This window comes from Euprymna scolopes, chromosome 19 (assembly GCF_053919585.1).
Source record: "Euprymna scolopes isolate OS-2025 chromosome 19, ASM5391958v1, whole genome shotgun sequence".
Lineage (NCBI taxonomy): Eukaryota > Metazoa > Mollusca > Cephalopoda > Sepiida > Sepiolidae > Euprymna > Euprymna scolopes.
Window position 1 is genome coordinate 87,734,756 of NC_136500.1, and position 18,091 is coordinate 87,752,846.

An 18,091-nucleotide genomic window follows, 5' to 3' on the forward strand; every position below is an offset into this window, starting at 1 on the left:
TTTCATGAAATATGCTCTGATGAACTTGCTACATTGGTGCCTTCAACGAACTCGACAATCAGCAAAATTCAGCCTCTTCACTGTAGAGGTCCCCACATGTTGAAAGGATTTTCAATGTAATAGCTTCTTTTTTTTTTTTTCAACTCCTAGTCTTTGGAATTCACTCCCTGCTCCATTTTCCTGACTGTACCCAACATGCAGAATTTAAATGTCATGTGAACAAACATCTCGCTGCTCAACTCCCCACTTAGGATGTCTCTATAGATATGACCCATAATTCACAATTAAGCCTTCAAGCCTCAATGGCAACGTAGCTTATTAACGTATCTTATTTAGAGACAAAGTAAAAAAAATGTTTGTTGTAATTTTGTTTTCTTGTGGTTAAAATCGTTACAATGCCATACGTACATACGCTGCATCCAAACTCATGATTCCAAAAGTCTTCTTTCTTCTTTGCAAACAAGCTTTTTATCCAAACCAATACGAAATTATTTTCTTATGAGTAATGAAATTTCACGTTACTTTATGAGACACGTCATCATAAAATCAAGTGTACCATTTTGCTTTAACTTTTTTGCCCATAACTATATCTTATACACGACACAAACTCGTCCAGAAAATTTGAGATCCATTTCTCACTTTTATTACTTGTTATGGTGACAAAGCATTTGATCACACTGTCAGGTCGTTTTATTATCGTCTCAATCAAGGCCCAATGGTTTACGTTGTAACGGAAACCTGGTCACCTTCAACCAGTGTTTCAAAATGTTGTTAAGAGCAGCAACGCTTGGAAAACGTTGTGAGCTGGATCTGCTGTAGAGTCACATCAGCATTGATGAACCTCATCTTCAGATTCACACACAAACACAATCTTCACTGAAAAGCGTTCAAATTTATTATGAAACGTTAAAAACAAAATCTGAAGTCAGAAATTAAGACAAAATGCGTGATGTCCACTTGATGCCATTATTAGCTGTGTTTTACACGTCTGATTGAGAAAGAAGTTAAAGTCTAATTTCTATTTTTGCAAGTAGTGAGCCAAACAAGAAGCTTTCCACTTCACAAAGGAAACATGGTAATACCACCACGGCGTTGTTTCAATCAGGACCCAGTGGTTTCAGTTGTGGAGGAAACCTGGTCATCTCTAAACCGTTGTTAAGAGCAACATAGCTTAAAAAAACGTTGTGAGCTTAGACGATAGAAGAACAGCAGAATAACGAAATTACTTCCTGCATAATCACATCTGAAATGAAGGTTGAGGTCAAGAATTAAGTTAAGAGAAAGGAAAACCGAAGTCTTACCGCATGTGTGCGTCGGGCAGGGTCGGGCGAGAAAGAGAGAGTTCAAAGATGGCGCCCGTAGTTTTATGAATTGTGGTCTCGTAAAGTCTCGCGAAATCACACCGCACACATGCAAATGAGGGGAATTGTAGGCTGTATAAAGGCAGCTCAAGTCGAAAAGTGGGGGTATGAATGTCAGTGCTAGTCACATTGATGGATTTCGAGCCACGCGTTTGTTAGCCCGTTGCTACAATGTTTTTCTCGAGTTGTGCAAAGAAGAACAGTTTACTTAACTGCGACAAGGCATTTTATCACAGTAACAATGGCTTATGTGAATAAATTTTAAGATTTTTTTCTTACCTTAGGAGGTATAATTTGGCATCTGTCGGATGAAGGCTGATGGCTAAATTGATTTTTTTGATGGCAGGATAGAATTGTTTTTGAATATTGAGATTTATGGCTTCATGTCTGATTTGGTCAGCTTTGTATATGACTTGTTCCAACATTGTTGCAGCCACAGGATGGTGGCCTTGGTTCAGAACAGTTTTGATGTCTTGGAATGAGGAGGAATACTAAAAGAGAAAGAATAACTCAGCATAATATAATGACCTGGAATGGCAAACTTACATCAAATCCGTTGCCAACGTAGCTGGAAAATGATTATTCTAGAAGGTATTTCACTCCTGACGCAATCCTCTACCTGCACAAGAGTCGAATATGTTTTAAGATGGAGTACTGTTGCCGCATCTAAGAAGGTGACATGCAGAGCACCTTTTCCTACTTTAACAAAGTACAAAACCGACTTCGAAATCTAGTGAGTTATGTTTTCTTTCTCTTCCCTACAGCCTCTTTCTCACAAAAGAGAGGTCGTTAGTCTTTCTCTACCCTGTCGTTAATTTCATAGTAGGTGCTCGACTGAGCTTTAGTCTAAGATATCTCCCTATAAAACATTCACAGCAATAACTCGTCTATCTACAACCAATGTAGATAATTTTCATTTCTTCCTCTATGTACCTAAAAGTAGGCAGAAATTCAATGATCAAAGTTTCTTTCCAAGAACTACCCACCTGTGGAACACAATACTACAGAGTTACTTCCCAGCTGACTACAGCATGGTCATTTTTAATTCCAATGTAAACAAATTCTTTTTGAGCTGCCCTATTAAATAATCAAATTCTGCCCAGTTTCAACCATCGTTATCAATCCCCAAGGTCTTGTCTCACCGTTCACCTGATAAACTCATTAACTTTTATCCTCGAGTTGCTTTTGGGTTTTGTTAAGTGGTTACCTTAGGAAAGTAAGTGCATAAAAAAAGAGATGCTGTATGCACACATACATGCATACACACATTGATGTTTATAATCTATGATATAACCCTGTGAGAATGTAATCAGTATAAATGAATCAGATGAAATTGGACTCAACACAGTAATTAAGTTATAAAAGGTTTATTGTATAAAGGTACAGTGCAATAAGAAATTGACACTTGAATGTATCTTGAATGATGAAGTGTCAAAGTTTAGCTTACTCTTTCTCATTGGTTACGGCTTGCTAGCGTCTTTTATAAATCGAGTAATCCATTCTCGGAGGGGGGTGTCAGGATCTTCCACTATATCAGTCTACTAGCAAGATTTTCTGACATTTCTCTGGCCATTTATGGAATTTAATCTTATTTGTGAATAAGTAGCTCAAAGTGTAGTATCTGTTTCTGCTCCCAGGCACTCCATTTATCAATGCTCAGACATCGGCGTGTATTTAATACCCTGCTCTGGGACTGCATTAAATTACTGACCGGATTTATTTTTTTTTGGTTTGGTAATCAGGGCACTTGTAACTTTCTTTTCAGCACAATTATGAACTACTTAACATGTGATCACTGTATTAGATTTTCGTCAATGTGAGATTGCAAAAGTTTTGTTCTCACTCATGAGCGATCAAAAAAACAAATACAATAGAAACCCGGAATAGGGTGGTCCTAGGATATGTTTTATTTCAGGTTACGATGTGGAATACGATGTTTTGCCGATCCCTGGTTACGATATGTACCCCGCCTTACGATGTTATTTATAATGTTATTTGATTATATACATGTGTATGATATACTGTACTGTATTTTGTTACTAATTTTTAATATGCACTGTATAAAATTTTGCTGAGGCTCGGCTATATATATATTACTATACTAGCAGGGATTCCCGACGTTGCCCAGGATTAAATGAAGATCAACGAATGTTCCACACTTCCAATACATTTATTGTCATCGAAATCAGTGAAATCGCCCATTTTTTAATCAAATTGATTGATTGCCTGCTCTAGTCGGGGATTCAGCACATGCACTTGTGATGTTAAGCTGTATCAGAGCGTTAACTTTGGTCAAAATCAGACTGTTCCTTCTTCAATCAAGTTTTTTTTTATTATCGCTATTCGATACTTATCACAGGCATTTCGATACAAAATCTATCTAAGAACACACCCAGGCATATAAAATGCATTTGTATGAAATTTTAAAACAATTGACCCAGCCATTTTGGATTCCATAGGGAATGAACTCACACACACACACACACACACACACACACACACACACACACACACACACAAAGTGCATTTTATATAAAAGTAGACATAGCATTATTACTATTAATATATATTACAACATCTTATTATCATTATCTATATATTAATATTATAACTATAACTATTATTATATATTATTTTTATTAGGTATTACTAGTAGATATACTAGCAAATGCTCCTTCCAGTCGTATATTTTTTCTAGTCTGGGAGGATGGTACCATGATGAATGAACACATTTCCTACTGGCACCCAAAGGAGGAGGTAATGCCTAGGAGGATGGTATCAAATAAGTATATAGTTTATTTATAAAAAGGCTTTGCTTTCCTTTCACTTTATGACCCTTTTCATTACACATATTACAGGCGTTTGTCTTGCAGTCCATGGGAAGATTAGCTCCTATACCTTTACATGGTTGGGTTAAGCCGGCTTCCTCATAAAGAAAGAAGTCCAAAGAGAATTACATTTTCACAAACCTTGAAATGTAACATCAGAACAGATACTGCACTTTGTTCTTGGGCAAAAGTATCTTGGACAAAACTATCTTGGACAAAAGTATTAAATCTTGAAATTTTTCTCTATTGTATTTTGAGATGCCATCATGATGAAGTTTTTTAAATTTAATCAAAGTTACTGAAGCACAGCAGTGCTTGTAGTAGTCATAAACACAACATTTATTTGCTCTAGTGGAGAGCAGCCCTGCAAGGTGGTTTGGTTATATTAATACCAATCAGATTTACAGCATATTAACTTCTACTGAATCTTTAGAGAATGACGAGGTGCCTTAAAAAAGTTTCAAAACTAATTTTTTTTTGTACAGGCATCTAAATTTGTCGTAGATGCTTCAAAATTCAGTATGTTATTTCTATGCATCTTATGAGATGACTGACCAATTTTTATGATCTCAATTTCAAATGAACAGCTAAAGCAGGAATTGAAATACACACTACTAAAGCCTAATTGTCATGGCTGGTGAATTTCAAAAGGGTAATCTGGACGTGAGGACACATTAAAAGAACGATAGGCAATAAAATTGTTTTAAACTTTGAAAAAATGCCACAGAATCGTATAGAATGCTTCAGACTGCTTTTGGATCATCTTGCATGAGTCGAGCATCAATTTTTGAGTGACATAAGAGATTCAAGAAAGGCAAGGCGTCTGTGAAGGATGATAGAGGTGTAGGAGGAGTAAGGAAGTCAGAACACCAGAGTTGATTAACCAAATAAAGAATTTCATGGATAAGGACCGTCGTATGTCTATAGAGGCAATAAGTGCACAGTTTGATGTCAGTGTGGGAACTGTGCAAACAATTATTCGTGGCAAACTGAAGATGTGGAAAATTTGCGCAAATGCACAAATCCACGGCTTCATTCTTGTCACTGACTATTGAATCAAGATGAGCATCAAGACAGTTTCTCATCCTCTCTATAGTCCAGACCTTGTGACTTTTGGTTATTCCCTATAATCAAGGAAAACCTTAGGAGGCTGTCGTTAAGAGACAATTGAGGAGATGAAAGAGGCTGTGACAAGGGTCATTGAAACGCTCACGCAATAAGACTTCGATGAGGCCTTCCAGAAGTTGCTGGAATAGAACAACAACTGCATTACAACCGAAGGAGATTACTTCAAAGGGACTTAGAGTTTTATGTATATACTCCCAATAAAAGTGTCCATGCAAAAAACGTTTGGAAACTTAATGAAGACACCTCATACTTCCAAATAGTAATAACCTATGGTAGCTTCCCGATACCAACAGAAAAAAATGTTCCTTCTTCTGCCTCTGTTCAGTGGAAGTCGAGCAAGGCTCTTCTTCCATTGGAAGAAAAACAGCTTAAAGAAAAGTAGTAGCCGAACTCAATTACTTTATTACTTCCTTCACTGTGACACTGTTTCAAGTTTTGGTAACCTACACCTAATGGTGTAGGTCACTCAAATATATATATATATATATATATATATATATATATATATATATATATATATATAAAGAGCTTTTGTTTGCTTTCATTTGACGACCGTTTTGTTGCAAATTATTATAGGTGTTTCTTTGACAGTTTATGCAAAGATAGGCTCCTATAATACCCCTCTCATATTATTTCAGTCTATACAACACTGTCATCCTATAGTATTTTAGACTATACTACACTACCTCACCCTAAAATATTTAAGACTGTACTAAACTACCGACCTTTATACTATTTCAGGCAATAGTATATTAGCTAACCCTATAAAATTTCAGACTATACTACATTTCCTCATCTATACTATTTCAGACTATACTACACTAGTTCCCCTATACTCTTGCAAACTATACTACACTACCTTCCCTGTATTATTTCAGACTATACTGCACTACTTTCCTTTATACTTTCAGACTATAGTACATTATTCCCTATATTATTTTATACTAAATACCACAGTACAACAATCTTCAATAACAGAGTTTCGTTTTCATCCAAACAGATATATAATCTTCATTATTAAGAGATGCTTAAGTTTAAAGTAACAAAAAAGGAGGTAAATAATCTGCATTTTCAATTATATTTTTGCTCATTTTTTAATGTATTAAAGTGTTTGGCCAACTAAATCCAAAACTTGCAATTTATTCATTAAGATTGCACTCCTTAAATAAAACAAGTTGAAATATTTTTGTAAAAATAGCCTTGAAGTTATTTAAATTCAGAATTCAATAATTTTCCTATGTTTAATGATTATTAATGCCAATCCCCATTGAATTGCATTGTTATAGTCTTCGAAATAAATGCACAAATAAATGTAGAAAAAATTTAAAAAAGAAAAAAAAGAAAAGAAAAAAAGAAACATACATTTTCTTTCTTTATTGTCCTCCTCAAAATAAATTTCAATTTCTTAAGAACCATTTTGACCGAAAATTCAGAATTAAATTGATAAAAGAGAAAAAAACAGTGAACAATCCTGCTTTGTCAGCTTTTGTGAACTATGAGAACTTCAGCAGAAATGTATTGCAAACAACATAACTCAAAGAGGGAAGGGAAAAGTTCTAATAGATGTCAATCAAGAGTTGAACAGAGTTTAGGTTTTCAAAGCTTTTATACAAGGGGAAACAGTTTTACGTGTCTCTTATAAAAAAACAAGCTGTATATTAAACAAAAGTTACATTTCAAAATAGGGAGGGATCAAAACCAAAGTTTGATTCCAAAGAAGTCAAGTAATATCACGCACTTGTAAAATGGAATAAACAAAGTATCTAACACTTAATAACAACTGCGATAGTAAGAATGTAGAAAAGGAGAAGAGAGTTGGTGTTGGGTTAGTACTCCCGGAAAACGCTGGATGCCCCGATGAATCAAGGAAACAAATAAAAGGTAGGATGTGGTATGCTACAAATGAAATGGTCCTATTTACTTGCCTCCCCATGAGGGCAGAGTTGGACGCAAGGTCGGTTTTTATTGTGGAGAAAATCTAGCTCCCCCAAAATGAGGCACTCATGATAAGAACAAAAATGAAAATTGTCTCAGTCATGAGGAATTTCTCCTCCACTGACCGAGGACAGAAAAGATGAAATGTAACATCAGACCAGATACTACACTGTGATTTTGGCTTGAAGGCCAAGAAACGAAAGATTTTTGAATTACGTCATGTATTCAGGGCACAGAATAGAGTTTCTAATCAGTTTGAGATGGGAAACAGATACACAAGGTGTGCATAAAAATATAGAAATCTAAGTGAATATTGCCTTAAGACTCTGTCCTTTGAGTTGTAAGCCATTTTAGTTTTAGAAGCAAAGAGAAGAGAATTGTTGGTAATATCAGGCAGTATCAATCCAAAGAAGCTTTTGAATTGTAAAAGCTTGCAGACGAACATGAACAAATGAGTTTCTCGTTGAATAGCGAATTCATAGAAGTCTTGAATTGCAGTATGATACAAGTTAAACAAGTTTATAATCGCAATATAATATTTACCGCTTCAAATATTGAAGCCAGATAAAAATGTAAAACAATAAAATGTTTACATGTTTTTTTTTTTTAATAATATAAGATTGAGATGTTAGCTTAAATAAACAAATAGAATTATAGTTACCTAAACACTGACTGACCGGGTTATGTGACGTCACAGAATCGAACAAAAAAAGAACGATCATATATTAACAGAACACACGACAGGGGATTTAGTTAGTCAGTTGGGGAGTTAAACAGTTGCAGAGAGAGTTGTCTGTCAGTTATGGAAGCATTCGACTGACTGATTAGAGTGATGTAGAAATACCAGAGAGATGTAGTCAACTCTGAGGGATTCCAACAAAAAATAAATAAATGATAATATTTATTTACTTCATGTATGGCGTTTTCCTCCGAAAGCAAAGCTTTTATTTTGTAGATCCTTCAGAGTCAAAATGAACCAGTGGAAGAACGTATGTGTCCTTTTGTCTGATGTTATTTGTCCTGGTAAAAGAACCGTCCCTTCTTACGTTATTCCTATTTACTTGCCTCCCCACGAGGGCAGAGTTACACACAAGATCGGTTTTTAATGTAGGGAAAATCCAGCTCTCTATAAAAGTGCACTCTGGATAGGAACAAAAATAAAAATTGTCTCAGTCATGAAGGACCTCTCCTCCACCGACTGAGGACAGAAAAACTGAAGTGCAGTATCAGAACAGATACCACACTGTGATCATGGCCTGAAAGCCAAATTGTCACATTATTGAACTGTTTGTTGAATATCTACACGAGCCACATTATGCATACATCTTTATATATACATACGTCTCCATAGCAGTATATAACACGAACGCTAAACATGCATACATATTATATATATATGTGTGCATTAGATATATACAGCATGCTATATACACACGATATGCATTAGATGACACAGTCCATTATGAACGCCCATGTATGTGTTCTACCTACATTTGAGAGACACAATAATATACCTATTATATAGGTTGCTATATAACATTAGTAGTGGAATGAGTTCATGTGTATGAATGGAAATGAAAAGTTAGGCAGTCTTGTGGGAAAAGAAAATGTTCATGTATGTATGTTGAAGTTAGAGTCTGGCAAATGCTATGATAGATTTTTTTGTTGCCTCGTTTTAGGTCTAAGTGGGTTCTGTTACACACCAGGAGAGAAGTTTGGCGATTGGTCCAAACTCTGTGAAGTGTGTTGTCTGTAAACAGAGCTGGAGATATTGTCTCAGATTGGGCAAGCTCGAAGGGAAGTTGACTGCTAGCACTAATCAGCACTGAGCCTATAAGCAAAACATATTCAAAGTGTCAAGACACTAGGTGTCACTGCTGATGCTACACACTCATGTTCTTTATCATCGCACCAATCAAGGACAAGATAATGGAATAGTGGCTCAGATAATTCAAATATGTGCTGAGGGTCAACAACTATCTAGTTGCGAAACTTGCTTTTAAATTTTATCAGTATTCAACAACTTACAGAGCGAAATGGTATGGTAGAAACCGCTGGATGCATCATGATTAAAGTTTGTGGTGCAAGACACATTTAGTTTACTTCCTAAAACTGTCATGGCATATCATCTACTTCTTCTAAGGATGATAACTCTCTCGTCTTTGGTCTAAAGGGAAATAACTCTTATTTTTTTTAGATTGCACCTAACAAATTCATTGTGGTTGTTTTTTTTTATACCGACAATGACAACAATGATGATGACGGTGATGATGATGATTCATTGTAGTCAGTTTTTATTCAACCCTGTTAATGTGGTGTTATGCATTTTTAAATTTGAAGCCACAGTGAACTGCCCGAAAGAAATGTCGATGATGAGATGGGCAGACACCCTGTACAAAGATCTCTGTAAAAGTATCATTAACCTAAACCAAACCTGTGATTGTGCCCAGTGGAGACAAATATCCATTATTGCAGGCTCTGTTGTTTCTTAAAACTAATGTAAAAAAAAAAAAAAAATGATGATTCAAGTTTTGCAAGGAATTGAAAGATGAAATGCCAATCGACCGTACAACTAACAAAGTAGATGCAAGAGTTCACAAACAACCATATACCAGGGTTCTTTCAAAGTTTTAAAGTGCTTAGAGAAGCATCTTACCATCGACTGAGGAAATCGGATGGACACCACTCTATTGACAGAGTCAAACTAGCTTTCCTGGAAAAATCACCATGTGAAACAGAACCCATCTGAACCCCCTCCCAGAATCATAACCTGTCCCAACAACTACACAATCGCAACCAGCATAACCAAATTCAGAGTCAATACCAGAAGCACTCACCACTCCAACCAGGCAGGCTTGTCTAGGGAGGAAAGTTACCTTCCTGAAAAAATGCATAACATACGTTTATTTTTAATTGATAACAATCAATCTCTTAATATTAAAAAAAAAACATAGGCAGAGTTAAAAAAAAAAAAGCAAGACAAATTACAACTAAATAGACTACCGGTCAACGCCGGATAGGGACAGTTGGTTTAATATATTTACATGCTTAGTGCATGTTTTGTTTCTTTATTTAATATTCGTTTTCTTTGTAAAAATTATCAAAATTAGTGTAATAAAAACAGGATGAGAGATTCCGTCTAGTAATCTTTTATTCAATTAAGAATCTTACTACTCATCTACTTGAAAAGCAGAAATGTACAGCTTTTATGGCTTGGATTATCAAAGAGAAAATAATCCATATTCACAACATTCTCCCCCACCAAATTTCTCACTCATAGGGAAAATATCCAGGCTCCCTATGAGCTTGCAGTGGCCACCTCGGCAGTCCATGATTCAGGGTCTGAGTACTCAAACAGGAAGGCTCTTCAGTGCGAGCCTGTCTGTGGGCTCTAAAATACCTTGTTCCAAAATGTTTCCTTCTCAGAGAAGAAGGCTGTTCTGCGTCAGAGTCAATCTCTGAATGAACACGTTTTTTCAGTGCTAGTCCTTCATCTGTCAGAGATTCAGATTTTGGCCCATCCGAAGTGTCTGATGGAGCCACAACGGAGACAGTGTCAGGAGCAATTTCAGTGTCTTGATCTTCCGGAGGGGTTTCAGTGTCAGGGAGAGTTGGTCTGTTCTCAGGGGTTTTCTGCGGTCTTGGTACATCTGCTAGGCCTCTGAGAGACAAAGTAGACTCTCTACCATCTGCATGACGTACTAGAGTGTACTGGGAGTTCACCTCTATGAGCTCTACCTCGTCCATCAAGGGATCGTTCTTCGTGTAATGTGCATGTCATCTCAGAAACACAGTACCGGATCGAGAGAGCCAAGATGGAAGTGATATTCCCACTGAACTTCGTTGGTGGAAAGGTAAAATCCTTTCATGTTAGGTGGCATTCGTGGCAATACACAATAGAGATCGCATGGCATACAATACGACAGGAAGGAGATTTTCCCAATTATCAAACATCCGTTATTTGATGCAGCTAACTGAACTGTCTTCCAAATTTTTCGCATAGGCCGTTACCCTTAGCTCCTCATTCTTATAGAAATTGTCAAAGCTGCTCTGACATGAAAGAAGCACCTTGGTCTAAATGTATATAGGCAGGAACTCCAAAGACAGCGAATAATGAACAGAGGAATTGTATACTTGCTGTAGCTGATACGTCTAAGCAAGGGAAGGCAAAAGGAAACCGTAAATATTCGTCGACAACAGTTAATATATATCGGTTCCTTGTTTTGCTTGGTAGCTGTCCTTTAAAATCAAGATTTAGTCTTTCGAGCGGTTGTGTTACTTTTATTAAAACGCCAGTTCTGGGTTTATAAAACCGAGGCTTTATTTCAACACATGTTTAGCTGGAATTTGTAATTCTTTTTACTTCCTCCACCAAGAAAGGCAAGTTTCTACACTTCACAGCATGAACCATTCGAGTAATGCCCGAGTGACGGATTATTATGTAGCATTGGGAGTTCGTCCCTGCTTGATGTTGTACAGCATACTCTTGACAGTGTATCAGCTGTGAAGTTCTTCTTGCCAGGTTGACAGCTGACGTCAAAAGAGAAACAAGATAGTTCAATTCTCCACCTCGCTATTTTCTCATTCTTTATTTTGCTTGTAGTCTTAGAGTTGAACATAAAAGCAACTGATTTTTGGTCAGTAATAAGTTTAAAGTGGCGTCCAATCAGGTAGTGCCACCATTTTTTTAATGCCTCAACTATGGCGTAGGGTTCCTTTTCAATTGCAGGGTGTCGTCATTCAGCCCGTGGGGTGGTCCTTCAAAAATGACTACAGGATGATTAGCTTGCCTCAAAGAAATAGCAATAGCACAGTTTGACGCATCCGTTTCAACAACCAGAGGAATATTTTGGTCTATTGTTGTAATTGCTGATTTCGCAATTTCAGTCCTTTAAATGCTTCAATGGCTTGATGGAACAGAGGAAACATCTCTTCTTAAATGGATGTATCTTTTCTGAGAAGGATGCAATCGATTGGGAATAGTGAGCAAGCATGACCATAGAACATCGAAGGGACGGCCGATTGTGAGGAACAGGCATCTGGAGTAAAGGTTTCAATCGATCTGTGGCCGGTATTATAAAACCTTTGCTTATGGTATACCCCAGTAGATTTATTTTGTCCAGTCCAAACAAGCATTTGTTGTCGTTTAGGGTAAGGTTGTATTTGTCGATGGCGGACAGGAACCGTCTGAGATTTTTGTTGTGTTCCTTTTTATTATGGCCACATACTGTGAGGTTGTCAATGTACAGAAATGTGTCTTTCAGTTTCTCATCCGTCATGATTTGGTCAACTATCCTTTGGAAGCTGGCTACCCATTCGTAATGCCAAAAGAAATCCTGCAAAATTGATATAGTCGACCGTTTCCCTTGAAAGCTGTGTATAGCTTGTCTCTAGGTCTAATGGCGATCTGATAGTATGCACTTTTCAAGTCCAGAGTGCTAAACATACGGTATTTGACTATTTCGCCTATCATTTCATCTATCCTGGGTAGTGGGAAGGTGTCTAAAAGAGTAAATCTATTTATGGTTTAGGAGTAATCTTTAACCAGTCTCATTTTATGGTTTTCAGAAGTGGTTATAACTACCTGAGTCCTTCGGGGTGATTTGCTAGGTTCAATTATACCCTCCTCAAATAGTCTTTTTTATCTCAGTGTCAATAATTTTTTTATTATTATAAGAAAAACTTCTGCTTCTCACTGCGATAGGTTTTCAGTTTTCAGTTAGGTTTTCAAAAAGTGACGGGTACTGGATTTTTGCTGTTGCCAATCCACAAATTTTCAATGCGGACATTGAACCGCCAAACAGAATTTCAATCTGTGAGTGTTGCTGCAAAAATCGTGTCCCAATATAATTTCGCAACAAAGGTTCTTCATTACGGATAATTTAGTGGTTTTATAGGAGATGTCATTAAATAGTAAGTCCACCAAACAATAACCACTTACTTGTGCAGACGTTGTAACTCTACTGGGGGAGGGGACAAAATACGATTTGTTGTTTTTTACCAAGCTTTCTTTGATAAAATTTTCTGAGCTGCCGATATCGAGCAAAGTATTCGTAGATCTCCCATTACTTTTCACTTTTACAAGGCATTTTTTTTAAAGGTATTCTAGAGAGGCGGCTAAAGTTGCAGATGTATTCTGACAAGTGGCTTTGTATCCGGTTTTAGAAGATTTGCATAATGACAAAATTTTCCACATTTATGACGAGTATCTCTGGCAGCGCATGAAACCTGTAGGTGTTTAGATAAGCCACAAAAATAGTAAGTGTCCCTTTTTAAAGTGGCAGTGACCAAAGCGGTAGTGACTGAAGCTTTGTTGGACTATCGTCATAAGGTGGGTGTGGGGGGGGGTAGGAACAGGTGGGTTTAGCGTGGCACCCACTGTGTCTGGCTGTAAATAAGAGCTAGACTGCTGTATAGCACATTCGAAGGTATAGGCTTGCTCGTAAGCTGTTCTAAGTGTAAGGGTCTTATTCTCAAGACGACAACTTACATGAGCATTACGTAAGCCATTAATGAATGTGTCCAAAATGTGTTACTCTTGGGTTTCTAATGTTGTCATTGGGCAGAATGTTGCCCAGTGTCCAAAGGCTCTTAAGGAAATGGTCCAATGTTTCGCCTGATTCTTATTGGCGAGTCACAAGTAGGTGTCTAGAAAATATCTCATTTTTGAGCTTTACATATGTAGCGTTCAGTACATCGATTGCTTCTTTGTAGGTAACACAATCCGAGATAATTTCATTGACTGTGTGAGACAGGTAGTTGGTTAGGAGTGCATGCTTATTGATGAGACGTCCCGTCCTTTCTGAATGTAGAACCTCAATGAAATTTATAAATGTCTCCCGCCAATGTTTCCAGCACTTGTCCGTTGAATCACTTTCTGGATCTCTTGTAAATAAATCACTCTGGTCGCATAAATTGTTTCATTCTTAATTGAATAAATTGTAATAAAAACAGGACGAGAAATTCCGTCTAGTAATCTTTTATTCAATTAAGAATCTTTCAACTCATCTACTTGACAAGCGGAAACGTACAGCTTTTATAGTTTGGATTAAAAAAAAAAAATTTTTTATTACATTTTCAGCCCAAACAAGGCACATCGCCACTTTGATGTAGGGGGTTACTATCAGGGACATAAGCTACAGGGGTACTATGTGAGAAGTTGTGCAGCAAGATGTCGGTTCACGTTACACTTGAACTTCTGCATGGCAGTACAGTTAGGGAAGCAGGAACCCAGAAGAGAATTCCAGAGTCTAGCGGTTCTGGGGAAGAAACTACTGGAGTAGAAGACTCTCTTACATTTAGGAATCTCAACTGTGAAGGGGTGGGATTTTGCTGCTTGTCGGGTTTGTCGGGGGTATTTACGTCGAGGGGGTGCCAGTGCTTGCAGTTCGTCAGAGCGTTCACCGTTAAAGTACTTGTAGAACAGGCAAAAGGATGCTACATTTCGTCGATGGGACAGAGGCTGAAGCTTAGATGACAGTTCAGGTTGGCGAATCTCTTTTGAATCTTGTCTAGGAGTGAGAGTAGTAGCAGATGTACCAGCCCAAATATGACAACAATACTCCATACATGGGCGAATGGTGGCCTTATAGAGATACAGGACACTTTCGGGCGTTAGTAGCTTTCTAGCATGGTAGAAAGAACCTACCTTTTTCGCAGCGGTCCTGGCAATACTCTCAATGTAATTTTTTCAACTCATGTTTCCTGTGAACGTTAGGCTGAGGAGTTTAAAAGATGTACTTTCAGATAAAGAGTCTTTGACCATTGCTATTTGTGGTAGAGAAGATTTCTTGTAGTTATTGAAGGAAACAAGTTAGTCTTGGCAGCATTGAATGTGACTATCCACTTTTGTCCCCATTCCACTACAGATTGGAGGTTGTCCTCTAGTGTTTCTGTCATTTCTTTAGAAACATGTTCATTTATTTTCCTGTCATGTCTGTTATAGAGCGTGGTGTCATCAGCATATATACCCATCTCACAGACAATTTTGTCAGGGAGGTCATTTATGAATATTAGGAATAATAGAGGTCCAAGGATAGACCCCTGAGGCACTCCCATATTTATATCATATTGTTTAGATGTATGGCCATCAAAGAGGAAATAATTCATATTCACAACAATTAGACTCTTAGTAAAAAATGATATATAATGTTTTTTCATCACTCCTAAACACTATGCAAGTCTAATAATAATATTCCATAGAGCATCTATTTATAAAAACCATACTTTTATAGTTATCGATGACCGAAGTAACATAAAATCTGTATCCAACTCAAAATTATTTTCAAAGGGAGGTAACTCTGTAGTCGTCCATATGGAATAACTTTTTATTTTGATTGGAATAAAAAATATTTGGAAAAAAAAAATTGACATAACTTTAAAAAAGAAAAGCAAAACAAATACAGATAAATAACCAACCAGACAACTCCGGGAAAGGACAACTGGTTTAATATAGTGTACCTATTTACTATGCCTCCCCACGGGACAGAGTTAGACACCAGGGTCGTTTTTTAACGTGGAGAAAAGGTACAAAAATAAAAATTGTCTCAGTCGTGAAGGATTTCTCCTCCACCGAAAGAGAACAAGAAATAGAAGTGCAGCATCTGAAGAACAGATACTACACTTTGATGGTGTTTATTTGCTCCCCCACCGAGCAAATTAGGCACAAGGCCGATTTTTAATGTGAGGAGTGAAGGGAGGGGGAAGGGAAAAAGGGGACCAGCTCCCGAGAGGTGGGAAATGGGAGCTGGTTAATGGTCAGGCATGTGGCGTTGCCCCCACATCTGGTCTTTGCTAGTCATAGCTAGTCATAGCTTGCAGCATCTGCCGGAACAGATACTACACTTTGATCTTGTCCCGAAGGCCAAAGTGTAACCCTGATATAAGATACCCAATTCTAAGAAAACCTGATATAAGAGCGATTTTCTCTGGTCCCAAATTAGAGCCTGTGTTAATGTACAGTGTGACCCGGATGTAAGAAAGCTTAAGGGACTGGAGAAGAAGTCTCTTATATCCGGGTTACATTGCATTTACATGATCGTTGCATGCTTTTTTTTTTTTTTACTTACTTCACCTGTGATATGATAAAGACGAGCTCTCATCAGCATCAAGTCCATGTTGTTTGGATGATGGCTTAAAAGTTTGTTCAACACCAACCAGGCTTTGTCAAAACATCCCAAACTAATGAAGCAACTGCAACTGTCAAAAGAAAAAACAACAATGGAGCTTCTTTACTATAAGTCATAACTGAAAATCGCATTTCAAGTAAAAACACTTTAATGTACCTACATAACGTCATAGAAAATGGAATCAAAGTGGACTTTGTAACTGGGGTTGAATCACTCGACCAGCAGTAATTATCAATTTCTGCACTGATGACTGCAAAAGCATGAAACAATAGTATTTGTTAGTATAAAAATAATTATATATATATATATAATTATTAAATAATAATTATTCTTTTATACCTAGAGGCACTAGTGTTTTATGTTTATGCAATCATCAGTGTAGGATAACAATTCCTGTCGGTCGGAAGATTGATTCAAACCCAGCCACAAAGCCACTTTTGATTCCATTTGCTAAACTTCTACCTCCAGGCCACCAAACAATTGCCGCAAGAATAAACGCTAGTTGACTGTCTCTTAATTTATATTTCCCAGACAGTGTCCATCCTTAAATACCCTTAAAGGGGCTTGATAATTATAATTAATTATTGTTTTTATACTTACAGACACTAGAGTTTCATGCTTACATAATCATCTGTGTAGGATGACAATTCCTGCTGGTTGGTAGATTCGAACCCAGCCACAAATTCAAAAAGTTAAGTTTACTAATTGAGTAATTCTTTCGGTCGTGCATTTGGCTATGTATAATTTTTGATTGAAAAACTTTTTTCCCAAGAAAAACCTTCTATATCACCTCATGAAAAAACATATTACAGCTTGGATTTACTTTTCCAACTACCCGGATTTACAATTTGATTTTCAACATACCCGAATTTACAACTTGAAGTGTTTTCCACAAATTCTTAATCGCCTCATCATGATTTCTGGATTTATCTGGACTCCATCTGTATATCTTTTCACCTATGTATTTTTGCATTCTCAGGAACTTTGTTTTATTATGTTTTATGCAAATATAGTTCGTTTCATATGTTGCTGTTTCAATTTGTGCACTAAACAGCAAAATCATAATTTAATTACAAATAATATTTTCCTAATATTTTTCTTCTGAAGAGAAGAAAGCATTTCGGAAATTCTCTGGAACAAGGAATTTTCTACATGTTCACTGTGTTTCCTTGTTAAATATATATTTTTTTTAATCTTGATTTACAGAGTTCTAATATGTATACCTTGACTTGTATATGGTTTACGTGTACGAACGACTCCCCCTATATTCATCTTTTTTTTTCCGATTTTTTGAGTGGATTATTATCGAATGGATACTAATCTACAAAATTATCAAAAAAAAAAAAAATGAAAAAAAATCTATTTAAATATTTGTACGAGGTGCTCAGTTTCTAATGCAGTGTTCTAATAAATCGATCACCCATTTTAGAACCACTCGATTTTTTAGGCCAAATTTCGCGAATTTCACCTTTTTAAAGCTTTTGGCCTTTTTTGAATTTTGCTTGAAATTTTCCCTTTTCCGATTATTTTATATACAGATTTATGGCTATTTTTAGCATGTATAAAACGGACTTTAAACTGATGATGATGATGATCATCATCATCGCAGTAATACTTAATTATTAAAGCGATTTTAATCTAAATTTAAATCTAATTTAGTTCTGCAAATAATGAATACAGTTGATGAAAGGAGGTGTTTGTCAGGCATGCA

At 36.7% G+C, this 18,091-nt stretch overlaps 1 protein-coding gene across 1 annotated transcript in view; it reads right to left on the minus strand.

The window, feature by feature from the left end:
* Window positions 1–18,091, minus strand: part of LOC145240278 (tetratricopeptide repeat protein 16-like) — a 55,802-nt gene that overhangs the window by 6,640 nt on the left and 31,071 nt on the right. The window contains exons 5-6 of the mRNA XM_080103860.1: window positions 16,321–16,450; window positions 1,641–1,852 (exon numbers count right to left, since the gene is read on the minus strand). Of these exons, the coding sequence (XP_079959986.1) occupies window positions 1,641–1,852; window positions 16,321–16,450 (342 nt within the window). The remainder of the gene's footprint in view (window positions 1–1,640; window positions 1,853–16,320; window positions 16,451–18,091) is intronic.